Consider the following 27,131-nt stretch of genomic DNA (forward strand, 5'->3'; position numbering starts at 1 on the left):
TGCGAGTGTGAGACGCGCACCACGCTCATAAACTTCTCGGTTTCCATGGTAATTCTATTTACTTTCATTTTCCCGGCACCATCACTGATTTTCTTGGGAGACATTTTTTAAGATTTCTAGTGAAATAAAAATATAAAACTAAAAAAAGTTAAGTTTTTGCTGCACTGAACAACGAGAGCGACCGAGTGATACGTCATCAACTCAGCGACTGATGTGACCCTCCGCCGAAAACAGGGAACCGGCAGCATGGGTTTGCTCGTGCCTTCGAAATTTGCTCGTGAAACAGGGTAAGATTTTGCGAGTTTGCCCGTATCTCCGTTTGCTCGTACAATAGCTTGCTCGTACAACGGGGTTTTACTGTATATATATATATATATATATATATATATATATATATATATATATATATATATATATATATACACACTGTCCTTGTAAAATACAAGCACCATAATAATCAGTAATACACTTTGTAACAGTAATGACACTTCATCTTTGTAACGCCAACAAATCTTAAGAAAATATACCATTTTTACATATAATAAAAATGAAATGCAAACAGGAATCAGGATAAAATTCTGTCTACTATTTCATGTAGGATAAGACTGAGAAGCCAAAGACAATATAAAAACAATCAGTTTGAAATATTCCAGTAAGGCACTTGGGGTCGGTTGTGCAGTGTAGTAAACATGTAGCATTTTATCGGCAACTAGTGTTACAGTCACCATTCTGTGACTAACAGCTTTGGGCGTAATGGATAGCATCGCTGAGAGTGTGAAAAATGATCTCGTTGTTCTTGGGATCATAATAGCCACCTCTGTGCAGCGAATCGATCACTGACGTGCTGCACTGGGCTAATATTAAGCGCACGGCAAACTCCTTGTAATCCTTACACACCTCCTTCAGAGCGTTTACTCCTGCCGTGTCCACAAATAACACAGCGCTGCAGTCTAGGATCAGTGTGTGAAAAGAAGGAAGGAAAACCCTGGTGGGCCCTTCAGAGTCTTCCTTCCCCTTCTTCTGCTGCTTTTCCAGCTTCTTGCGCACGGCTTTCTCTTTCTGTGGGTCCAAACCAACACTGCGATACAGAGACTTCTTAAACAGAGTCTGGTTGGCGTAGTAGATGGGAGCTTCGTAGCGAAACACAGCCACCCCGGGCTGCTTGTGGAGGTTTTCATATGACTTCAGGTCCTTGAAGAGCTCACGATGCCCTGCCTGGCCCAGCTCGAGTGCCCGGGCACATTGGGTGCGGCCTAGCACACAGAACGCAGACACCAGCACTCCTACCAGTAGGCCCAGCTCAGTGTTCACCAGCGCTGACGTAGCCATGGTTATCAACCAGATGGCAGCGTCGATTCGGTTCACACGCCACATTCGTGAAACATCCAGGAACTTCCGCAGGGCACCACGAAGGTTGACGACGATGATAACAGCTAAGACACATCTGAAAACAGGGAAGATGTTAATCAAACAGATTTAATGATGCTGAAATTGAAACTGGGAGAAACAGCCAGTGGTACACTGTTTTGTACAAATACAAAAGTGCCAAATTCTCCCGAGAGCATAATAAACTAGTACCATACCACAAACACGTCTAGAATTAAAATGATGTGTCTCCAAAACAAGAAAACATGAAGCAAAGGAAAAAAAAAATCGCTGCTACGTTAAAACAGACTATCTTTACTGATTCAGACTAAAAGGTATCACAATGGCAATTGCAATGGTTATGTCCTGCAGTCGTGAACAGAGGATTAAAATATCCATCCAGGGAAAAGGAGAGCTAGAAGGCAAAACAAAACTTTTAGCTACACTGCAAAAACTCCTCATCTAGTTAAGACTTACAATCGTGTTTCTAGCCATAAAAAATAAAAAAATTATTTTTATTATTTTTTTTACTTTGTTTTTAATACAAGGTACCTATGGCTTTTTACGGAGTTGTTCTGTAGTTTAATTTCAGTTTCTTATTTTGTAGTTTAGTTTGATGCACTTGAAGTTAAGGTATTTGGTATTTTGATGTTTCTTTGCCCAACCCAGAGAAGCAGCAAGTAATGATTTGAAATTGTTTTTGCAGGGTTTTTGCAGTTTTATTTGAATAAATAATTAGTGCCAATACGCATGCATGCGTGATCTTCATTTTAATAGTAATCTTGTTTTTAGTTTCAATCCTTTGTCTCATTTTAAGACAGAATATATAATGACATCAATTCTTAATTTAAGAGAAACTATCTTGTTTAGTTACTCTGTTTTTTACACCAATTTAGAAAAGCAAACTGTTATTAAAAATGAATAAGCTGGTTTTAATTTATATTGAATTAGAATAATCCACTGTGAATTGTGTTAATGCTTATTTTAAGACATTTTGTTCTTTTAATTTTTAAAGCGTAGATATGTTTTTTATTACAAGAAATCTTACTAAGTGTAATTATCTCACTGCACTGTCAGATAATTTTATTTCTAGTTTGTATCTTCTTAAATCATACATTTATTTCTTATATTTAGACGGTTATTTTTGTGGTGTAACTGCAGTGCTTCTGGTTGGTCTGAAAAGTATTTAAGTGTGTTTTTTGTGTTTGTAGATGAAGGACACTATGAACTTCAGGGTTCACTTATCAGACCTATTTTGATTTTAATGCATAACTTTCCTCCTAGACTGAGATTACACTGCATTACAGTATACGCTTACTTCTGTAGCGAGTAGAAAAGTGGAGCGATGACAAGCAGCACCAGCAGTAGCACAAAAGCAGTAACCAGGCTTGAGAGCTGAGTCTGGCAACCAGTGGACTCTTTCACCAGGGTCTTCGTCAGGGCGGCACTAGTGGTGAAGCAGCGGAAGAACGATGGAAAGATATTGCAGAACCCGATGGCGTACATCTCCTGGTTGGGATCCACTACATAGCCATGCTTCTGAGCAAACATCTCAGACAGAGACACAGTGATGGCAAAGCCCACGATGGCTATGGAGAAGGCATCGAGTGCTATGTTTGGTATGAGATCCCAGGCTGGGAGCTGTGGTGGCATGAAGCCTGTAGGAATGACTCCAGACACCTCAGAGCCGTACGTCTCCTGGAAATGACCGTAATGGGAAGCCAGTGTGGCAACAATGACAACCAACAGCTCAAATGGAATTGGTGCCTTAAGTTTGGATTTAAAGCGGTTGTTTAACTCTTTGGTGGGAACCAGAACAAGCAGGCAAAGGATGCTGGTGACGAGGTCACAAATGTTGGTTTGGCCCAGGTTCTGAAAAAGCTTGATCCAGGTCTTGATTAATGAGCCCCAGCCTTGGGCACGAGGCAGCTTAAGGCCCAGAAGGTACTTCAGCTGTGAGGTCAGAATGGTCAGAGAGGCGCCAGTAGCAAAGCCACTTAAGAGAGAGTCAGAAAGGAAGACGGAGACAAAGCCGACCTGGAAGAGACCCATTAGTACCTGGAACAGAAGGAAATGCTCAGGATTAAGATTGTTAAAAACAAATATAGATACAGTTTTGGCTTCATTATTTTGATGAGTTTTATAATCAGAATAAAAGCATGTTCCTACAATAAAACAAAAAGGAATCTAAACATGTTGTTGCTCACATGGTCATGTCAATTAGCTTCAAAGTTTCCATGGTTTCTCAATGATTACAACACAGGGATGGACAATATTTTTGCTTCCCATAAAGTTATTAAATTAGAACTAATGGGTTCCTATGTTTCTTGACAGTACCTCAAAGTCAGAGGTGGCAAAAGTACACACATTCTTCACTTAAACAGAAGTACAGATACTCATGTTAAAAAAGACTCTGGAAAAAGTTGAAGTACTCACTACACTTTTTTTTACTCAAGTTAAAGTAAAGAAGTTTGGGCTCTGACATGTACTAAGGTAAAAAGGCAGCCATTACTACTACCTGTTTTAATGTCACACTGGTAACTGGATGTCACGTCATCAATAAAACAAATGTTTACTGATTAAAAATACATTTTTAGTGGAGTTTTTTTTTTATATCTGAGTGAAGAAAGGATGTCGGGAATAAATGTGTTTCGGGTTAAAGGTTTTAATTTTATAAAAATTATCAAACAGAAATGCGCATGTTAATTAAATCAATGCCGTTAAAATGAATTTGTTTTAACACGTTATTAACGCGTTATTTTTGACAGCCCAAATTAATATATTATTACAAATTGAATTTCAAATGTTGTTATCTAATGAATGTATCCAGGCTAAACATCAATCCACTATATAGAATACAAGCAGAGAAAATATGATGATCATGTGATCAGGAATGTCTCTGTTCTCCGTCATGTTTACATCACTGACTCCCTCTGTCTCATCCACGTAAGTTCCATACTTCTTGTTGCCTCCTGCCCTGCTCAGTACTACTACTGGGCTGTTTATTTAAACAGAAGCTAGACAAGGGTTAGACAATCAGAAATATCAACAGATACAGAAACAGTGACAAGAATGAGCCAAATACAAAGCAGTGAAGCACAAACACAGTTCTATACCTATATGACTATAGTAATGGCAGTCGCCTCACATTTAATACCCCATCAAATCAACGAGGCCAAATAAATGTGACGTAAACTCCACAGTTTATAAGCAAGATATTAGCCAGAGCAAACCTTTTTGTATTAAACAGGATAAAGGGTGCCTAAGAGGTAAATTGCTGCTTTAAGGAGCACTTGAGTTATTCATTTGAACTAGCTGATGAGCAATTGATTTGCCCACCCCTGTCTCAATATTGTTGGCAAACAGCAATTACTATGTACTATTATGCAAACACTCGCTCAAACATATCAAATGTTTTATCCTTTACTGAACAGACTTTTCTTACTGTTTTGTAATCTAGTACTCAGTATGTGAATTTCAGCTGCCCGGCCATAAATAAAAGCCTTACACATAACACATTCCCATTGGATCTGTCTCACACCTCCCGCTGACTGTTCACACTCCTCTCAGCTGGAAGATTACAAATCACCCAGGCCAAATCCAGATTCCTGAACAGCTGCTTCCAAAACCATTAAGCCCATTTCAAAAGATCTCCCTGATGGCCATTTCATTTAATTTCTACCTCCCTACAAACTGTTATTTCAGAAGATAATCATTTACATCAGTTCCACTTTACATAGTAATGCTACTCAGAAACATTAAGGACACTACTGGGTTTAGTGTTTGGTGTGTATAGTTTAATGTATCTGCTTATTACATAGTTTGATGTTTAGTACATCTATATGTATTGGGTTTATTGTGTTAACTGTATACTGAATCTATATAATTTAGTGTTAGTAATATATTGTTGGATCGTCTTGTTAATAGGACTCCACTGTTGACAACTTGACAAGGCCCTGTTTTTTTTTTTTCATTTTGTTTTTGGACTTGTTCCAAAGATAGCAAGAAGCCTGTAATCTCAAACCTGTTTTTAGCACACTTACTCTGTGTAAATTAGCTGACTTAACTAGACACAACACTGTATCCGTCATAGCATAGATCATGGCCATCACATTTTATGGCCATAAAATTCTGCCGTTTGTAATATATACACAAGAAATAGGTTTATGATGCTATTGGTTTTAATACTTAACGTATTTAACATTATTGAGCCTGCCATGTGTCTACTGTCTGCTCTTAAATGTTAAATGGATTGGTATTAATAAATGGAGTCTTTTATTCTCCTCTGCATGCATTTTTTTTTACAGAGACGAAATGAGTTACATTTGCATTACAGTGGTATTACAGGGGAGAGCAAAACTGTTCTATTGGAGGAGAGAAATAGGAAATTGCAAAAGGTAAGAAATAAGAATGAGCACTATTATTACTACATGGTAAAAAAAATATTTCATGAAAATACCAAGGTGGCCTCTTGTTTTGCATAATTTTTGCATAATCAACTTGTCTTATGAGGGATTCAAGTCTAATATATTTCCTCTTTCCAGACAAAATATTGAGATGAGCAATCATCTCCAAAATCTGAGTCTGGCTATACTAATCAATTTGAAGAACCACATGAACCTATAGTATTCCTGATATACATCTTTGTCCCCCCAACCATTTTGGTATTTGTTTTGGGATGTGGTCTAGACAGACACCTACCTGGTACACTCCAGCTGTAAAGGTCAGAGTAGACCCTATGATGATGGCGTAGCAGCTACGGTCACAGTGTGGGATTGTGTGGTTTTCCAGGCTGGTGATGTTTTCCAATGGATCGGTACTATATCCAGCCAACGTCAACTCCCTGTCCACCACCTGGCCCACCAACAAGCATAGCACTCCAAAGATCCCCACTGAGATGTGCCTGGATGTTCCAAGCAGAGTGTAAATTATGCTGGAGAAGAACGAGGTGTAAAGGCCGTAGATGGGATCCTGGCCTGCCAGCAATGAGTAGGCGATGGACTGGGGAACCAGCAAGATACCCACAATAAGTCCTGACATCATGTCACCTAGGAGCCATTCTTTGATCTGGTATTTTGGCAGCCATTTCAAAATGGGCACAGAGTCTAGGAGCAGGTTTTTTGCACGAGCTGGGCTGCAGACACACTGCTTTTTCAGCTTCTGAATCAGCACCGCTCTCAGAGGCTGATCCTTTCGCTCGCATTCCTCTAGAATGAATGGAGTCTGAAGTCCATTCCCAGATTCAATTTCAGCTGCAACTTGGTCCATCTCAGTACCTGACATCGTGCAATGGCCCAGCACTCACACTTTAAGAAAAAACAGAGTTGGGTTTTAATAGCGTTATAACAAACAATGGCACGTAGATGTCAAATATCAGAATGACAAATTGAATTGCTGTGCATCAAAAACTGTGGGAAATGGCATGTGTGATATGGCCTTTTAATGCAGAGCGAAGAATTTTTATCAAGATCAACAGGGCAGACAGGGACAGTCAATATTTGCTACATGGCACCAAATTCATCCAACAAGCCTTATCTCAAAAATGACGTAAAATGACTTAGCAAAGCCTGGAACAGCCATTCTGCCCTAGAAAAAATGTTAACAGGTTTAAGAACTTCTTCAAAAAATGTGCTACTTGTGAATGATTCAGCAATTTGAAAGGCTTTAGGTGTCACAAAATATAGCTATACATATCATAGAATATACATTCATGTATACATACATTCAATATTCAAAAAACAACTCGCTCATTCATTTTTAATGAGGCAACCATGTGGTTAAGGGGTCTAACTCTGGCTTCTGTACAATAGCTTACAATTATAACCATCAAGCCTCCATTGTTCTCGCTACAGCATACACCAATACTGTGTCATGCATAATGAGAGTAATCGTGATCTTATTATCACTAATCGCTAATTAATCGTGCGAGTAAGCGCACACAAAGTTCTTCCACATTCAGACTGCTTCACTGCCTTATAAAACAAACTGCCCTCTGTGGGAAAATGACTGCTGTTTTTCCCCCACATAGATATACTGTAGAGTGAAGACTTGTTTGTCGCTAACCCTGATCTAAACCTTTGCTACATCATCACAAATGGATAGTGGCTTGTACTTATCACATATCAGAGGTCTGTGCTGACTAAACATATTGTAGACAAATGCAATAGGAAGCATTAATGACAGCTCAGTAACTACAATATGATTATTACTAACAGTCCATGTCTTATGACATCTGTCATAAGACATTTATATTGTTTATATAAAACCACCCTTTATAATGAAACCTACAAAATAAATGGAAGACATTTTTTACTTATTGAAAGTGGTGTTATCATTTTGAGCAATAAATTATTCAAATATGAGCAGTCAAATTTAAAAGATAAAATAATATCCATGAAACCCCAGAATTTTGCTATGTTAAGTCTAATTTAAAGCTCCAGGGTTGACTCTTTTCCAGCTGTTTTTTTTTTTTTTCAGCATCTTATGATTTCTAGCATCTAAAATCAGGGAAGTGACTGATTATTATTCAGTTTGTAGTAGTTTGTAGTTAAACCATACACGCCATAGAGATATTTTGATCAAAATAAAAACGACAGCAATCTGATTTTTAGATTTCACATTCATAGCTTTGTTTGTAAATCTGTGTAGTGTAAAAGTTTCCACGCCAGCAGGAGATGAATGGGCCATTGATCAAAACTTTGCAACGTGTAACTTCACGTACCGTGAAACGGACTCACAACTGCGCACAAAGTCTAAGGCTATAAAGTTGAAAGTGTCACTTACCTCGTGAAGCTCACATACTCATTCATATCTTATCGGATCTACCGGGTGATGTGCTTCATCTGGCTCGATTTCGACTTAGCGTCACTTTCAAAAGGAAATTAGTGACAGAGTTCACCGGCGAGATCAGAAGCCAACGCGGAACCGTTGTCACGTGGTACACATGCAGCGAGTCTGGTTGCCTGAACAGACTTAGAACCCGGATGTTGAGTACTCTGAAACAGTGTACTTGTATTATGTTCTATACGGTAATGTTATGGGGCATATAGTATGGATGGGAACTTATATTGGGTGTGTTACGGTACTGTGGCAGAACAGTACTAACTTTCTACCTAGTGTTAGTTCTGTATTGTTTAGTGCAGTTCAGTGCATTTACTTCTATTAAAAAGCGTTTTGTTTAGGAAACATAATGACTTACAGACAGGATGATGATAAGGAGGACGAAGAGGAGGATGACGATGATGTTGGTTGTTTGTTCTACTACTACTACAATAATAATAATAATAATAATAACAGCAACATTACTTTAATAATACGATGAAAAATGCAACTATTACTACTGTCACTACTAATAATAAGGTTAATAGTACTAATCCTACAACTGCTAATAATAATTATTATTATAAGAACAGCAACAATATTACTATTATTAGGATTATTATAAATTCTAAATAAAAATATAAGGAAAACTGCAACTTTTACTACTCTCTCTACTAATTACAATGTTAATAGTACTAATACTACATCTGATAATAATAATAATAATAATAATAGCAACAATAATAACAGCAACATTATTAATAATAATAATTAATAATAATAATAATAATAATAATAATAATAATAAGATGGAGACTGCAACTATTACTACTTTCTCTACTAATAATAATGTTAATAGTACTAATATTACAACTGATAATATTAGTAATATATTATAAGTAGTAGTAGTCGAGTAATATTAGTAGTATTAATAGTAGTACTAGCCCTATATGACAGACAGTAAGGCAGCGAGTTTCTAGGTATTCTGATGTCTCAATAGAAGGTATGTGGTATGTGGTCTTATGAATTAATGAAAGGGTTGGAAGGTCTCACACAAACTCCACTATACAAAATGCTGAAGTAAGTGCAGGGTTTTAAAAAAGATTAGGACACTTTCAAGTACATCTGCATAAGTGGATCGATTTAATTTCCTGTTTGAAAGCACACAATTGTATAGGACATCTTCGTAAGCCATAGCATTATTATTTTTTGACTGGAACTAGGAGGCCTAAGCATTAGAGGTTCATGAATACACTGAACACTCTTTGGAATGAATTAGAATGCCCAGTGCACACAGACCACTTTGGCTGACATCAATACCTGATCTCGCTAATACTTTTGTGGCTGAATGAGCAAATCCTGACAGCTACAGTCCGAAATCTATTGAAAAGTATCCCCAGAAGAGTGGAGATTATTATAACAGAAAGCAGAAAGCTCAATCAAGGATAAGATTTTTTATACATACATTTAATACAATACATTTATTGATGGCCAGATGACCACAAACTTTAGGCTATATAGTGTAAACTCTGACCATGTAAATAATCCAAATTATGATTGGATACAAGATTAGGAGCATGTACGCCTCTTTAAAGCAATCCATATAATCCCAATTAGATCTGCCCACATGTAAGTGTAGAAAACTACATACAGTGTGTGCAGTGTGTGAGTCCTATTGGAACTTCTTAAAAGACATACACAGGTTTTTTTTTTCCTAAGCTAAGTCAGCTATATGGCTTTAGTAGACCAAGATGTTGCTGAAAAGTTTCTGGACAGTAATCCTGCCTTTGCCAAGCAATACTACGATTCCCACTTTAGGGCCCAGGTTGTGTCGAAACTGCTTTCCACATCCAAGAAGACAGAAGTGGACATCAGCCAGTACCATGACCTGAGCTCGGTGGAGGAGAGCGAGTTTGTGTTTGACATGGTGCGGGATCTGCAGGACCACCTCCAGATGGAGAAGGCTCTGTTCAACCTCATGCGCCATCTGAGCTTCATCATGCACGCTGACCGTATGAGCCTGTTCATGTACCGGCAGAGGAATGGCACGGCCGAGCTGGCTACTCGCCTCTTCAATGTCCACAGAAATTCCACAATGGAGGAGTGCCTGGTTCCTCCAGACAGTGAGATTGTGTATCCACTAGACATGGGTATTGTGGGGCATGTTGCCACCGTCAAGAAGACAGTTAATGTACCTGATGTGACACAGGTAGGTGAACGTCTTCAGCTGATGTTTGAAGATGGTTGAACATCTAGCCACCATAATGTACCGCCATGAGACATTTACTGCGATCTGGATGACTGAAAGCTTTATAGGCATATAGAATGTTAAAGATTTTCTGTGTGAGATCTGAATTAATGTAATCGATTGTAGGTATTTCATAATGCATCAAAAACGTGACTCACTTGCTTCAAAAAAAAACCAAGATATTTGACCAGTAGAGAGCAGTGTAAGTTTAAATTTCTGTGCCATGACACGCTTTTAAGAACTTACCAACAGTCTAAAAACATTAAGCTGCATATATAGTTGTCATCAAACTACTCCCTAGTGCAATGACTCATCATATTTTTCCTGACTAAAAAAAGAATATGGTCAATTGCACTTTATGTACGAAATTGAAATCCATCGTAACACATTTAATAATCATTTTGTGCTAGTAGCTCAACATAATTTAGCTTTCTTGCATTTTATATAAGAGCACTTTTTACTTTGCAACACTCAAAAGACCCAATACATTTATTTCATCCTGAATCATACATATGCAAAGAAAAGCTTATCAAATGTGCTTGACACTGGTTACCGAAATCATTCTCATTTAAATCAGTTTAGAAAAGGAACAGACTGTCCCTCTCCCTTAGCATGAAAACCTGCTAGTCATCCTGGAAAATGCCCTTCTCTGTACATGACCTATCCGGAGCACATAATCATTAGTAATAAATTGACTGCCCCTATCTTCGTCAATGAAAATGTGACTGAAATACAAAGTCTATAAAATGCAGCAGAGACACTCCCTCCATGCTTACGCCCATCTTCTGTTGAACTGATCATAAAAAAATATTACTATATGTACAACAGCTTGGTGTGTTTAATATTATTCTAAAAAGATCTGATTGCTTCGAATTGCTCTTTGGGTAAATTATTTCCTCCCCAAACGACATAAGTGCAGAGTGGAATTAGTGCATTAGGTCTGTTTCTTTCCACTGGCTATGATGGGCCAAAGGGGAATAAAGCTCTTTAATCTTGCTTAAATTAGAGCGACCCTGGATTAGATTTAAAGGTCAGCGCATAAAGCCGTGTTCTCTAAGTCAGCGGAACAGCAGCAGCTTACCTGCACATTTTATTTTTTAGCTAAATCTGAAATAAACTCTAAACTATGTAGGAAGAAAGACAGGAATCGATGCTAAATGGCCACATGAGCTGTGGGTGAAGAATGACAGCTGACTGAATACTCGATTCCACATTTATTTTGTTTTTCATGATTTGATCCACATGTTACTACAGACATTTGGTAGTTGCTTTATTGTCAAATTAATGATATAAATGCAGCCTAAAAGTATTTGTATAAAATTTTTAGACTTAAATGCATACTGAACATGTGAACAGAATTAAACTGATGCTCTGTCAGAGATATAATTGTGTAACATTTTAATATCATACCTGAACGGTCATTGTAGTCTTTGTAGGCTGGGAAAGATTCTTCTTACTGTATGTGGTTCTTTGTTCAGTGCCCGCACTTTAGTGACTTTGTGGACACACTGACAGAGTATGAGACGAAGAACATTCTGGCGACTCCCATCATGAACGGGAAGGACATGGTTGCAGTCATAATGGCGGTTAACAAGATTGGTGGCTCCTGTTTTACCACACAGGATGAAGAGGTGTCTGTCTTTCCCATTTCTCGCTCTCTCTCTCTCTCTCTCTCTCTCTCTCTCTCTCTCTCTCTCTCTCAGATGCTGTACATCATATTATTTGCTCTTATTCCCTTTTGGCACAACACCTTGGGGTGTACACATTTTCAGAGAAGCTTACACTTTATTTCTCCACTCATTATTTAATTCTCATTCTAAACTTGTTGAAGTAACTCCTGCCTGAAACATACCGTTTTTTGTTTGTTTGCTTGCTTGTTTTGTTTTGTTTCAGGCTCTGAACAAATATTTGAACTTTGCCAACCTTGTCCTTCGAGTTTTTCACCTGAGCTATTTGCACAACTGTGAAACCAGAAGAGGGCAGGTGAGATGATTAGTGAGATCTCATTCATTCATTCTACAACACAGTGGCCTAATTACTGGTTTCCATTTACGACTACTTCACAGGTTTTGCTCTGGTCTGCCAGCAAAGTGTTTGAGGAGCTGACGGATATCGAAAGGCAGTTCCACAAAGCCCTGTACACAGTGCGAGCCTTCCTCAACTGTGACCGCTACTCTGTGGGCCTGTTGGACATGACCAAAACAAAAGTGATTGAACTAATAACGTTATGAATTAGAACTGTTTAGAGGATTGTCGTAAGTGGATTCAATGATAATTGTGTGCCTTTATAAAAATACAGAAATAGTTCACTTGTCAGAGGGTAATTCATGTTTTACAGCAGCATCACCACATATTACAGCAGTATGTAAATATGTATATACATGTCTACATATAAACAGGTACACATCTAGTCAAGTCAAGTCAAGTCAAGTTTATTTGTATAGCGCTTTTCACAACAGACATTGTCTCAAAGCAGCTTTACAGAAAACAACAGTGAAGGTGAATGGTGTGCGTTTGTCCCTGATGAGCAAGCCGTGGGGACAGTGGCAAGGAAAAACTCCCTTAGATGATATGAGGAAGAAACCTTGAGAGGAACCAGACTCAAAGGGGAACCCATCCTCATATGGGTGACATCAAGAGTTTGGTCATAAGTCTTTCAACAATACAGAACAATTTGTGATCATCATAGATCCAGCATCAGCTTCTCCATGCCAGGGCCTTTAAACACTCGGCATCTACTTCTCCATGATCATCCATAGGTCCATAATCTTCACGAGGTGGGACGTGACTGGAGCTGGCCAAACCTCAGGATGCCTCGGGATGGGGAGAGAAAGAGAAGCAGTGGAGAGGAATTAGCGTAGCTGCTGTTCATGATATTAACAGCACAAGTTGATAATGTGCATGTAATCATATATTCTGGAGCACAAGGTTGTGATGTGATGTGTGTGATGTGTGTTATGTGTAGGCTTTGCTAAAAAGATATGTTTTTAATCTACACTTAAACTGGGAGAGTGTATCTGAACCCCGAACACTGTCAGGAAGACTATTCCAGAGTTTAGGAGCTAAATGTGAAAATGCTCTACCGCCTTTAGTGGACTTTGCTATTCTAGGAACTACTAGAAGCCCAGAGTTTTGAGATCTCAGGGAGCGTGACGGATTGTAGCGTGTTAAAAGACTGGATAGATACATGGGAGCCAAACCATCTATTATATGTCTACTATATTACTACAAAAATGGCATATACATGTACAATTCTTTGTATCAATTAACTATAAGAGCAATATAAGATAATTTATTGATAATTAACCTAACATCTATCATTTACCTATCATTTAACAATTAATCTTATCATGATGCCCTTAGGATAATGAGTAAATAATTTAAAGTATTTTGAGTCATACTGTATATAGCCAATAATAATGAAACTACGAAGTCCAAGCTTCAAGGGTCTTAACAACTCTTTAAAACTCTTCCTCTCTTTTTTATTACCATATGTCACATTATTTACTACAGGCTTAAATAATACATTTTTTAATATCATCAAACTGAGAAAGAGGTTTGATTGTGTTGTCTGAAAGAAACTTATTGGTCATGCTGGGTTTTGAATTTGGTAATGTCGATTTTTTTCAAGTTTAGATTAACCTATAATGCATTGCGTAACAAAAGCCAACTGATAATATAAATTAATTTTTTTAATAGTGTATTAATGCTAATACCATACTATACTAATAATACTAATACGAATAGAATAGACAAAACTCTTACCATTAGTAATGTATATTCATATATAACTCAGTTAGCTGCTAATGTGTACACTTTATTACTTAATGTGCAAGAATTAGTGCATGTATTAATACATTTTGACAATACTTAAGTATTATTTTTGGACTTTATGAACTTTAACAAACTGATAACGAACTGACCCAAACTGTAGATCTGTGAATGGTGATGCCTGTAAGCATCTCTCTATGCTCTTATTATGCTTGCTTGTAGGAATTCTTTGACCTTTGGCCTGTTCTGATGGGTGAGGTGCCTCCATATACAGGACCAAAGACTCCTGATGGCAGAGTGAGTACCAAAATGCATGAAATTAAACAGGCTTCAGTTCCTAAATCTTATATTCTATTTCACATGCAAGCCTGTATGTGTTCAGGAGAAACTCATGATATTACTTTCTCTCAGGAAATCATCTTCTACAAAGTGATTGATTATATATTACATGGAAAGGAGGACATTAAAGTAATACCGTAAGTCAGTCTACTCTTATCATTTCTGATCTCAGAAATGTAATTACTCCGATTTATTTATAACCTGAGACCGAAGCCTTTTATGACCATCACAAAGAGGCTGCTTTTATTAAAATCTAGATAAATGAATACCTTAACAGCAGAACCAATTTTTCAAAAGAAGCTCAGGAATGACCAAGTGTTCATTTCAAATGGATCCATGGAATAACTGACATGTGGGAGATTATCATATCATATATGAAACTTCCCCCTTCCTTTTTGTTAACTCACTTTTACTTCCAGTCTACTAATTGCACTTCAAGTGACAATATTCGACATATACCACCTCCCCATCTCCTCCCATACAACTTTATCTTTCTTCTAACAAAAAACAGACCCATCTATCACAAAAAACTACAAATTGCTCTGCCATGAGTTAAAGGCACAGTCTGCATTCAAAATGAAGGCCTTCTCCACATTTTTCTTTCTTTGATAAACAATAGCTGAGCTTTGACACCATCATTTTATGTAAATAAATAGTGCTAGATATGATCATTATATATAATTGGGTTTTACACTGTGTTGGGAAATGCTGTCTTTGTAGAAAGACAACAGATATCAGAAAGTATTTTATGGCAATGAACAATAAAGAAATAAGGCACACTGAAAGTGTAAGATTTGAAGGGAAATTAAGCCCTTGGGATGGAAACAGAGATACTAAACTGTTGTTACATAAATTCAATGGAGCTGTTGTTGATGCACATGAAAAAATAAATATGGCTCTCCAACACGTAACTCAGAATATTACCCCCTGATTATAAAGCAGTGCAGATTGATGGAGTTTCCTAGACATTTATATTATTACAATTCTTTCATGAGAAATATTTAGGCTTTGTAACTCCATACTGTAGCTACAGTATAAACAAGTAAAACAAACGTATGGGTTTTTACGTAGTGTATAGTGTCATATTTGTGCAGCTGAATTTGCTTCAATATTTAGAAACCCTCCTGCTGATCACTGGGCCCTGGTTAGTGGACTGCCTACCTATGTGGCTGAAAATGGCCTGGTAAGAGTCCTCTGTCAACCAAAACAATCACATCTGTCACAAGCAGAAAGTGTTTATCTGAATGCAATGATGCAACACTATTGACACAGCAATTAATTGATTGAATCTTTTTTTTAGTACGACTGAATCTCATGATGTTGATGATTTCTATCTTTCCTCCAGATCTGTAACATCATGAATGCTGCCCAGGATGACTTCTTTAACTTTCAAGTAAATTCAGTGAATGCGTTATTTCCACTGGGTTTCAATTGATAAAAAGGGAACTGCAGTGATGAAAATGTGTTTTAAACCTGTGCTGTTCTTATTTTAAGAAAGAGCCTTTGGATGAATCAGGCTGGACTGTAAAGAATGTCCTGTCTCTACCCATCGTGAACAAGAAAGAGGAAATAGTTGGCGTGGCAACATTCTATAACAGGAAAGATGGAAAGCCATTCGATGAAATGGATGAAACTCTAATGGAGGTATTTGCGGATTCAGAATGAGTCACTTTTGTATATTTAAACACTGTATTACTGATTAATAAACGCTTAACCCAGAAACATAATTTTTTTTTCACTAATTAATCTTTCTTACAGTTAATATAATCTAGTTAAAGTCCAGGGATCATACATTTTAATTCCAGCTTTTCTTCTGTTTTATGTCAGTCCCTGACTCAGTTCCTGGGTTGGTCAGTGCTCAACACAGACACTTATGATAAGATGAACAAGCTAGAGAATCGCAAGGACATTTTTCAGGACATGGTGCTTTACCACATCAAGTGCAGAAAGGATGAGATCCAGAACATCTTGGTGAGTTTCTTCACCATAACATTGTCAGCAGTGTGTTTTGATAGACTTGATACATTAGCCAGACACTGTTAACTGAATTGTTGTACAGTAAAAATAGCATAATGTGGAATTTTGGTTAATAATTATATTATTTATATTATTATAAGTATTATATTTATTTTATTATTTATTATTATATTATTTACATTATTATATTAATAATTATTTTATCATCTTATTTGTTAGAATACACGTGAGTTGTATGGGAAAGAACCAAATGAATGTGACGAAGATGAACTGGAAGATATTCTGGTAAACAAAAAAAAGAAAAGTGGCACAAATGAAAGAAAATATTTAAGTATGATTCTCTAGCTGTATGTTTAAGTTTCATGATATCTGTTTTGTAGGCTAAAACTCTACTAAACTCAAAGGAAACAGAGATCTATGAGTTTCATTTCTGTGACTTTGAGCATTCTGAGCTGGACCTGGTTAAGTGTGGTATTTCAATGTACTATGAGCTTGGAGTAGTCGACAAGTTTCATATACCTCGTGAGGTGAGTTAGAGCTAACAATATGATCTCAAATTATCGCAGTTTGATGGTTTATAACATCATAAATGGCTGTGCTCTCTGGGTGCTAAAGATTGGCTTTGTTTCTTTCATAGACAAGGAAGCATATATTGGCACATCCAGACTGGTAGCTGTCATGTGTTAGAGAAGCTATAGCTAGTGGGTAGAAAATATCAAGTGAAAAAACAAATACAGATAATTTAGACGTTTTTTCCCCCCATATTTTCTACCCATTTGGTCTCCAAAGATGCCCACAACTGCCTAGTTTTGTGTTGATTGACAAGGCCAAGGCAACACAATTCCTCCGTATGTCACATTCCCAAATTTGATCATTTTGGAAATAAGGTTGTAGCATCATTGGCTTTCAAACTCATCTTTAAACACTTATCTGGTACACTAATTGGAACCCTTGTACTACTTCTGTGCTATCAAATGTTTATATTTGTAATTAGTATAATTAGTAATGTATGGATATTTTACAGGTGCTGGTGAGATTTGTGTACTCAGTCAGTAAAGGCTATAGAAAGATCACCTACCACAACTGGAGACATGGATTTAATGTGGGCCAGACGATGTTCACACTTCTCATGGTAAAATGCAGCTGTATTTTAAACGAGCACTAGATGCATTAAAAAAATAACAGCCAAACGATTGAATAGACTTCATATCTTTATATCTTTCATATCTTTCTAAAAAACAAACAAATTACCCGCTTGTGCATTTGACATATGGGTATAGGGCCCTCGTCTATTAGGTATTCCTTAAAAAAGGAGATCTAGGAACAAGATAAAGAGTCATCCACACATGAAAATACTACTTGCTGTATCATCAGTAAACAAAAACATTGAGTCATATGACAGGCAGGATGGAATTTTGGTTTTGGTGTGAGTCCAGCCCTTAATGAGCACCACTCCCAGGTGTCAGTGAATTTAATGGGCTCTCTGGAGTCCAGGATAGACAACGAGTCTCCTCAAGCAGCTCAGCAGAGAGGTCTTTTAACCCTTTAATATAGGACCGGCACATTTTACATTTTCATTACAAAAGCAAATTTTAATCAGAAGGATTATTTTCAGTAAGAATTTTTACTTTTCTCATTAATGAAACATGAAAGAACATTTATAGTTGGACATATTTGACCAGGGAGTAACAAAGTATGTAGGAATATAGTGTGGGATGTAATAGCTCAGTGAATAAGATGTTGGACTTCTGACTCGAAGGACATGGGTTCATATCCCAGCACCACCAAGCTGCCACTGCTGAGCCCTCAAGCAGAGCCCTTGAGCAAGGCCACAACTGCTCAGCTGTACTGCTGAGGTACCTGTAAGTCCTTTTTAGATAAGGGTGTCTGCAAAATGGCATAAATGTACAAACATTTTTACTTTTAGTTATAATTGTACATTTATATTTGTAATTTTTTTAAATACATAAATAAAAGTATGAAACCAAACGGAGGCTGCGAAGCATGCAACATGCCTTTTTTCTACTCTCATCCATTTTTCTATTATTCTTCCTTTGCTTTTTCTCTTGTACTATTGCTTTTGCTTAAAATCAAATTAAGCAACTATACATGAACTGAAAAAAAGAACAAAACATGATTCTCTAATGCTCTAATATTTCTCTCAGACAGGTGACCTGAAGCGCTACTACACAGATTTAGAAGCCATGGCCATGGTCACTGCTGGCTTATGCCACGATATCGATCACCGTGGGACAAACAACCTCTACCAAATGAAGTATGCATACTTATACCATAATTCATAACCGTAATTACTTCCTTAAAACTGCAGAGAGGTAAAGTTACTTCTGATTCGTTATAAAATCTCTATTAGCTTTTCCTTCTTATTTGTGTGACGTTAATTTATCTCCTTTCTGGGATTATTTTCTACAGATCTGCGAACCCACTGGCAAAGCTGCACGGTTCTTCCATTCTTGAGAGGCACCATCTGGAGTTTGGTAAAACCCTGCTGAGAGATGAAGTGAGCCAAAGACTCGATGTGCTTCCCAAATTGATCAAACCTTCTCATAATATTTTAAACGAAATTACTTGTTTGTGCATACAAAAGCAAATTGTAAAGGAGCCTGACCTTGAGGATCTGACTGACTGATCTCAATGGCTATTTTTTTCAGGATTTGAATATCTACCAGAATCTTAATCGACGGCAGCATGACACTGTCATCCATTTGATGGATGTAGCAATTATTGCCACAGACTTGGCTTTGTATTTCAAGTAAGGATATTAAATATTATGCGTTGAATACGGTTTTGTGAACGCTGGCACGCAGATGTGTGTATCACTGTAGAAAGTGTTTGAACATTCCTGAGTGTCCCTGTGAATGACGTGCAGTTAATTGTTATATTGCTTGCAGGAAAAGGGCCATGTTTCAAAAAATTGTGGACCAATCCAAAACTTATGAGAACTGGAACGACTGGACAAAGTACATGATGCTGGAGACGACCAGGAAAGAAATTGTGATGTAAGTTACAAATCTCCAGCAGCGTTGTTCCAATAGAACCCTGCAGCAGTAATGGAAAAAAAAAAATACATCATTGCTTTCTCCATTTTTGACTGCGATATGGAGCCGTGTGAGTTCATTCACAGAGTCACAGTGTGATGTTGATTATGTTTCTATGGCAGGGCCATGATGATGACTGCCTGTGATTTGTCTGCTATTGCCAAGCCCTGGGAGATCCAGAGCAAGGTATGGAATTACTTTGGCATAATGCAGTTTCACTCAGCAGGCCAGATTCAACAGCTCCTGCATGAAAAGGCTGCACAAATATATCTGTGCTGTCAGGCAATATTCTGTAATGAGATTCCGGGTGCTTTTCATATGGTAATGTGATAAGTTGTTTATATAAAGTTATGATATGCATTTAGGATTCCGGAGCCTTCCTGATGATTATGTGCGACAGGCTAAAGTATGTAACTAATCGGGGAAAAAAACAAATGCGGAAATAAATAATGACCGAGCAAAACGTTTTGGTCCTTTTCATTCGCGTGATGGGTAGCAGAGTAGCGGCGCTTATGATCAAGTTACTTCTGTCCTGTTAAGTTGATTAAATGCATCCAGTTAGAGTTGCTTATTGGAACTGAGATCTCTTTGGATTTAGACATAGGAGTGGGTGTGTTTGTGAGGCAAAAAAGACATTAATTATCCTGGGTAGTGTGTCAGCAGATTAAATGACTTTAAATCCACTTTACTTAATCGTTTTTAAAACTAAGAGGTACAAACCAATGATCAAAATTGTACGCTGTAGTGGACATGATTGGAAGGTGGATTAGTCAGAGTATGTTTATTATCAGGCCAGATTGGACAGAATTCCTCTGGGAGCTGGCAGGATCTACCAAAAGAGCCAGCAGATTTGGTCAGAATGTACTCGTCAGCAAGCAGGATTTATTCACTGTCTCTGAGAGACTGTAGCATTTTACTAAATTGTCCAAGAGAAGAGGATTTAAGAAAATTCTTAGAAGTGATGGTTGGATTGGTCAGAATTCCCACTGGAGCACACAGTTTTGTATGGAAGTTGGAATGATTGGTCAGAATCCTTCTAAAAAGAAAAACTAAACAAAAAAAAACAACAAAAAGCTAAAAGTAATGTATAATAAGTCTTAGATGAATACAATGCTTTTTTTTTGCTGTTAGACATTTAAAAGGATTCTTCAGAAGCTTGAACCTCATCATTCACAGCATTGTAGACACCCTCATCCAGAGTGACTTATAATTATCTTATTCATTCATCTAAACATTTGAGGGTTATGGTCCTTGCTCAAGGGCCCAGCAATAGCAGCTTGGTGGTATTTGAACTCACAGCCTTCTGATCAGAAGGCCAACATTTTAACCACCGAGCCAACCGTTACCCAAACAGAACTAATTGCTCGCTGCCTAATCAGAACTGATATCCCATCTTAAATAATTACAGATGACTGCTAATGCATTGCTACTACAGTAATAAATCAGAAAATGTTATCTCCATTCCTTTTCTAGGGCTGGTATTCCAACTGTGATATATGTACATTTGTTTCCATAATGCATAACATATTAATGAATGAAACACACAAAGAAAACTTATAGTGCTTAGTAATCACTTTACTTAGCATTAACCTCAACTATGTGTCAATCAACATTATGCCTAATGCAGCATAGCTCTTACAGATACAAAGGTCTATAACACAATTTGTAACAGTTATGCTTATATTAATGCTATTTAAAGACTGAATCCTGGTATATGTATATTACATTACATAATATTAAATATTATGTGTCCCATTTTTATTGACTCATGTGGCTTGTACATGTGTGATCCTGCAGGTGGCACTGTCTGTGGCTGCGGAGTTCTGGGAGCAGGGTGACCTGGAGAGGACTGTGCTCGAGCAACAACCTATTGTGAGACATTCACCAGAATGTTGAGACACAGAGATGAGGAGGAGGAGGAGGAGGAGGAGGAGAAGGAGGCCATGGTGGCAAAGACAGAGAGTAGAAAAGGAAAAAGAGAGATTGCCCATAGGACACATCGTGATGTACTGCCTATTATGTGGTGCAGTGAGTCATAAAGAGCGGTCATGGTGGCCCATTCAGCTGCACTATTCCCAAACCTGTCTATTTTACCCCACACTGCCTCTCAGAGCATTTTACATCCTGTTCTTTCAATTGGCTACTAACTTGCTTTAAATGCATCCATATTTAAAGCAAGTTCATAAAAAATACAAATATTTATGTCTCACTATATGTCAATGCTAATTCTGTTTACTGCACTCTAGCCCATGATGGACAGAAACAAAGCAGATGACTTACCCAAACTGCAGTGCGGTTTCATAGATTTCGTATGTTCCTTTGTCTATAAGGTGAGGACTTCCATTCTAATATTCCACTTATACTGTAAAACAAAATAAAAAACATAACTCTGTCAGGTGTTCTAGACACAGCTAAATTTGCACCTGTATAGAAAATACCACAAGTGACAAGATGGTTACATTTTATTGAATGGTAATGTAGTTAAACGGTTCTAACAATTATAGAAAGTAGAGTGTAAAAAAGGCAATGGGACAATGTGAAATGCATTATTTATTAAGTTTCACTTCTGAGATGAAAATAAATGAACAAAAGTGTCAGCCGATTTAGCTGATGACAAACACAGTTCAGTTTGCCTCATCACATCCAAGTTTAAATGTGCTAAAATGTAACTCAGCTTTTCACAAACATTATTCCTTGATCGTGTTTTTTCGTTATTAATGAATACCTTTAATGTAAATGATAGATTTAAAAATCAAGTCCTTGCAGAATTCTGCATTACCACTTTGAATACGTGGCTGTTTTATGCCGTTAAAGTAAAACGTTTACTTCAACTCCTGCATCTGTAGAACATGTGGAATTAATGATAATCATTTCAGCATGTTATGATTATGTGTCTGTATTAAATGACAACAGACAACCTCTAACAATGAGATAATGTCTTCTCGCGTCTGTCTTTATATATTTTGTCCGGTTTTGAAATCAGAATCACAATCAAAATTGAATATATTGAATATAAATAGTTTTTAGAAAAGTGATTGCATCTTCAACACAAACCACCAAGTTATTTCTGAAGCAATCAGCCATTTATATGTCTGATTGCATGTGCAAAGTAGGTTTTCTGTTGCTTGATGATTTTGACACACTGTGATGGACGGGTGCAATGGAGCAATTCAGGTTTTATATATATACATATATATATATATATATATATATATATATATATATATATATATATATATATATATATATATATATATATATATATATATATATTGTATTCTCTCTAAAATAGTAGATTGTTTAGAGTTTGACTCTTCATTGACTGCTCCAATAACCGCCCTTAGTCTCATATCTTGATAGTAGACAGGTTTTCTGTGCTTTTTTGAGCACGGAAAAAGCTCCAGTATTGCAGTCTGTGCTAATTACACGTCACAAATATGTCTGTTAGAAAGTAATCTGGTTAAATGTGGTAATATTACACACACTTCCATATTTCCCTGCAGGAGTTCTCTCGCTTCCATGTACAGATCACGCCCATGTTGGACAGGCTACTAAACAACAGGAAGGAGTGGAACGCTCTTAAAGAAATACATGAGGCCAAGCTGGCGAAGATTGAGGAAGAAAAGAAGGCTAAGGAAGAGGCCACAGCTGCAGCAGCAGCTGCCAAACAGGGTGAGGAACTTTTAAACTGGCTAGAATGTAAGTTCAATTTTAAAAGCAAATGTTGTGCCAAGGAAATCATTTTCACCCAATATTATTCATTCATTAATAGTAATTGCATAGTAATTCACGATTATCCCAGGAACACTGATCGTGTGGCAGGAATACAACCTGAAAGGAATGATAGCTTTTTCTATGGCACAATTCTCAATTTTTTTAAACTTCGAACTCCAGTTTAGATTTCAGTTTAAGAATGACAATGAAGAAAAACTTCCTAAATTAGCAAAAAAAACTTGAGCAGAACCAATGTCTTGAACCCAGATACCGGAATTATAAACCATTACTTATTACAACTTTATACTGTACATTAAAAGAGTACCATGTTTTAAAAACCTTATTGGGGGCTAGTAGTAGGTCATTTACTACTTTAACCAGGATTGTTTCAATACTGTAATGAGGCCTGATTCCAGAATGATAGAATTACAGAAAGGAAACTGATCCAAGCTCAGTTTTTTTTGCCTCTGTAGCTATAATCCAGCATTGCACTGCACTCTCTGGAGCTGCTGCTACTGCAGGTTTATGAGCTTGTTTCATTACCAATGTTTATTCTAACAAACAGACAGAAAAGTTTAAAGGCCGATTTGACACTAAGAATGGACTTAGAAATAGCAGTGGTGGACAGTAACGGTAAAAAAGTATTTTTTGCATATCTGTAATTTACTGAGGTATTTGTATTTAGGGAGACTTTTACTTTAACTTTACTACATATTAAAGTCAAATATCTTACTTTTTACTGAACTAATCAAAAATCAGTCGTTCCTTTTTTTAAATTTATGAGTGGATATACGGATATATGGACACATATTATATAGATAAAAACTTAGCTGGTCAAGAACGCAGCAAGCAACCAATCAGGGTGAAGCGTGCACTCTGTTTGAACTAGTTTTAAATTTGAGAGTAATAAATAATGAAAGAATCTCCTGACTCTAACTTACAACAACACCCTTTGGCCTTATTAGCGTGCTTTTTTTATTATTATTTTTAAGTAGGTCAAAAGAAGGTTTTGGGCTCATGATCATTTTAATAGATATTAATCAGTGTTTGACTAATTAATATCATACTATTAATAGATCATTGTGCTAAGAGTAACATTAAAGTCTTTTCACAGAATCTGAGTAGATTATGCAAGAGTCATGTGACATTATAGCCATAATAATGCTTAGTACTTTGGATACTTAAGTACATTTAAAGGCAAATACGTTTGTACTTTAACTTAAGTAAAAGTTTAGAGGGAGCAGTTTTACTGTTACTAGAGTAATATCTTATGGTTATCTTATAGGTTGTGTACTTTGTCCACCACTGACAAATAGTGACCTTAACTATGACTTTTTTTTTTCTGTTCCAGCAAGCACAGCCCAGGCCTCCCAGTCCAAGACCTGTGTCCTTAGCTGAGTCTTCAAGTGTTCATTAAAGGAAATCTTATCTATCTATCTATCTATCTATCTATCTATCTATCTATCTATCTATCTATCTATCTATCTATCTATCTATCTATCTATCTATCTATCTATCTATCTATCTATCTATCTATCTATCTATCTATCATTTCTTTTAATTATGAATCAAAACAACTGCTTTATGTAATTTAGGTAGACTGGGGTGAGTAAATATACTAAATAAACCTACTAAGTAATCTGTACAAATTGTTATTTGTATTCTGTTTCTAATTGTAGCACATGGTTTTCCACAAAATATGAATTCATTGGATTATATGAATTAAGGGATGAGTTCATTTGATGTCCGGGTGGGTAAATGTGAAGGAATTATTATGATGGTGTCCATTTGATTTTGTACAAAAGTTTGTGAAAAACTGATCAAAATACGTATGTGATTTTTAAACATCCAAGTCCATGTTAACTGCCTATTTGCTGTTATATCCTTCACCCTTCTAGGAAGATGTTCCACTCGATTATGGGTGAAGAGTCCTGGGGTGCAGTCAGTATTATATTTCATCCCAATGGTGATAGTAAAGTTGAGATCAGAGCTCTATAACAGGCCACTCATGATCTTCCACTCTAACCCATGTAGACCTTATGTTCATAAAGCTTGTATTGTACACAGAAGCAGCATCATGCTGGAACAGGTTTGGGTCTCTAAGTTCAAGTAAGGTGAAAAAGAGTGAGGATTATTTAGAGTGTGGTTGGAATTTGTTGTTGTTGCAAAACGTTAGACGTTTGTACTATTCTTGTGCTCAACTGAATTATGTCCAGTCAGGGAAAAAAACTGACAGTGCTAAAAATAAACATAGTAAAGGTAATAATGACTTTATATATTGCGACTGAGCCACGCTTCTCTCCCCGCCTAGAGGATGCTGCACACATGGTTGAGCACTTGTGTGTGCTAAGCATCCCACAGGGAGCATGCATAATGATCTAACACACGGCAGGATAATGCCCGCAGGGGATGGCGTAATTGAGCAGGGAGGCAAGTGAGCTGTTTGGCAGATTAGGAGCTGGCGAATGAAAATGGCTTGAGCTTGAGTGTTGACGTCATCCAAGACGCACAGTTCGGGTACGTCAGTGTCGTGTGACGTAATGGTGTACCGTCCTTCGGTAAGAGAGCTGTAGGAGAGGATATCTACACCATGTGCTCGCATGAGGTTTATGTGCATTCGCACACTTACTCACACACAGTGCTTATGCAAAAGGCAGAAAGAAACACACAGGGTAATGAAGTGATAAACTGCCACCATCAGCATCATCAGGATACTGCACTGATGTATCTTCTTTCATCCCATCTGAAGGTTTGTTGGGTTACAGAATCGCATAGCATTCGAGAACAGATGCTGATGAATTCATCATTCATCCTCTCTTGAACTCCAGTCCATGCTCATTCCTGGAATAAATTCACAGGGCAAACAGTGCTTTATGTAGAGGGTAAACCAGCCTAGAAACCATTAATCATTGTCAAGCTTATTATCTTGCAAAAAATAAAGCATAACACAAATATAAAATATGAAACCCAGTACCACATTCATTAACAGACAGCACACATTGTCAGTGTTCATTAGGACTTTTTTAATGTCTGGAGCCAATCAATGAATATATGTTTAGTTTTTTTTGTTTTTTACTTTTCTGTTTTTTTTTGTTTTTTTTTTTGTTTTTTTTTTACAGTATATGAGGATCAGTTTCTACAGTTTAATAATGTAAACAATCTCAGAAGAGAAATGTACTCAGTTTAAAAGGAAGCCATCAACGTTTTTTTTGTTTTCTCCAACTATTTACATGAATTAAAATATAATTTATAACATCAGATAATTTCCACCGTATAGATAATCTGTGAAACTAGATTTCAACAATTCAAAAATACTGAAATGCATTTGTCTCCATTCTCAAGACATATGAAATCACACAATACAAAGAGAGAAAATAAAAACACCATTAAAAGACATTCAAGCTAAGTGGCATATAAATAAAAAAAAATAATAATAATAAAATAAAACCTCAAAATAAAACCAATATATGCAAAAATATAAAATCTTACTAGAAGTATTTACGATATTCCAAAAAACTACATTAAAAAAGGAAAATCAAGGTGAGTTTGATAGTCATTAGATGTAAAGACAAAAAAATAAAAAATAAATCTATAGAAATGAAACAAAGAAGAAATCAATGTATGCCCTTTGATGCTGATTTCGGTTTCCATTAATCACACGATACTGAAGCAGCAAAACTACAACCATCACTGGTTTCATAGATTCACAAAGACGCTTTTTGGCGCCTAACAAACACCAAACGGAATTGAGTTTTGCTAATTATGATCATGTAAAATATATCTTTATTTTTTAGAAACCAATCAGTAAATTTTTTTTCAAATTGTCATTCATTATATTTTCT

At 36.8% G+C, this 27,131-nt stretch overlaps 2 protein-coding genes across 2 annotated transcripts; one reads left to right on the top strand and one right to left on the bottom strand.

Moving 5' to 3' along the window:
• Positions 1 to 494: 494 nt before the first annotated feature.
• On the bottom strand, positions 495 to 8,298 carry slc26a2 (solute carrier family 26 member 2). Its single transcript, XM_083561436.1, has 4 exons — positions 8,149 to 8,298; positions 6,067 to 6,671; positions 2,684 to 3,423; positions 495 to 1,444 (listed from the first exon to the last, which is right to left on the bottom strand). The coding sequence occupies exons 2-4, from the start codon at positions 6,646 to 6,648 to the stop codon at positions 736 to 738; spliced, it is 2,031 nt and encodes a 676-aa protein (XP_083417562.1). The 5' UTR covers positions 6,649 to 6,671; positions 8,149 to 8,298; the 3' UTR covers positions 495 to 735.
• A 1,384-nt stretch (positions 8,299 to 9,682) lies between these two features.
• On the top strand, positions 9,683 to 26,736 carry pde6a (phosphodiesterase 6A, cGMP-specific, rod, alpha). The gene is made up of 22 exons (XM_083560720.1): positions 9,683 to 10,393; positions 11,911 to 12,063; positions 12,326 to 12,415; positions 12,499 to 12,639; positions 14,426 to 14,500; positions 14,615 to 14,679; positions 15,659 to 15,725; positions 15,888 to 15,935; positions 16,037 to 16,186; positions 16,370 to 16,513; positions 16,739 to 16,804; positions 16,900 to 17,046; positions 17,544 to 17,651; positions 18,685 to 18,794; positions 18,950 to 19,037; positions 19,189 to 19,289; positions 19,429 to 19,536; positions 19,698 to 19,761; positions 21,373 to 21,447; positions 21,822 to 21,905; positions 23,079 to 23,247; positions 24,641 to 26,736. The coding sequence occupies exons 1-22, from the start codon at positions 9,917 to 9,919 to the stop codon at positions 24,685 to 24,687; spliced, it is 2,577 nt and encodes an 858-aa protein (XP_083416846.1). The 5' UTR covers positions 9,683 to 9,916; the 3' UTR covers positions 24,688 to 26,736.
• The last annotated feature ends 395 nt before the right edge of the window (positions 26,737 to 27,131 follow it).

This window comes from Silurus aristotelis (genome assembly GCF_946808225.1).
Source record: "Silurus aristotelis genome assembly, chromosome: 14".
Lineage (NCBI taxonomy): Eukaryota > Metazoa > Chordata > Actinopteri > Siluriformes > Siluridae > Silurus > Silurus aristotelis.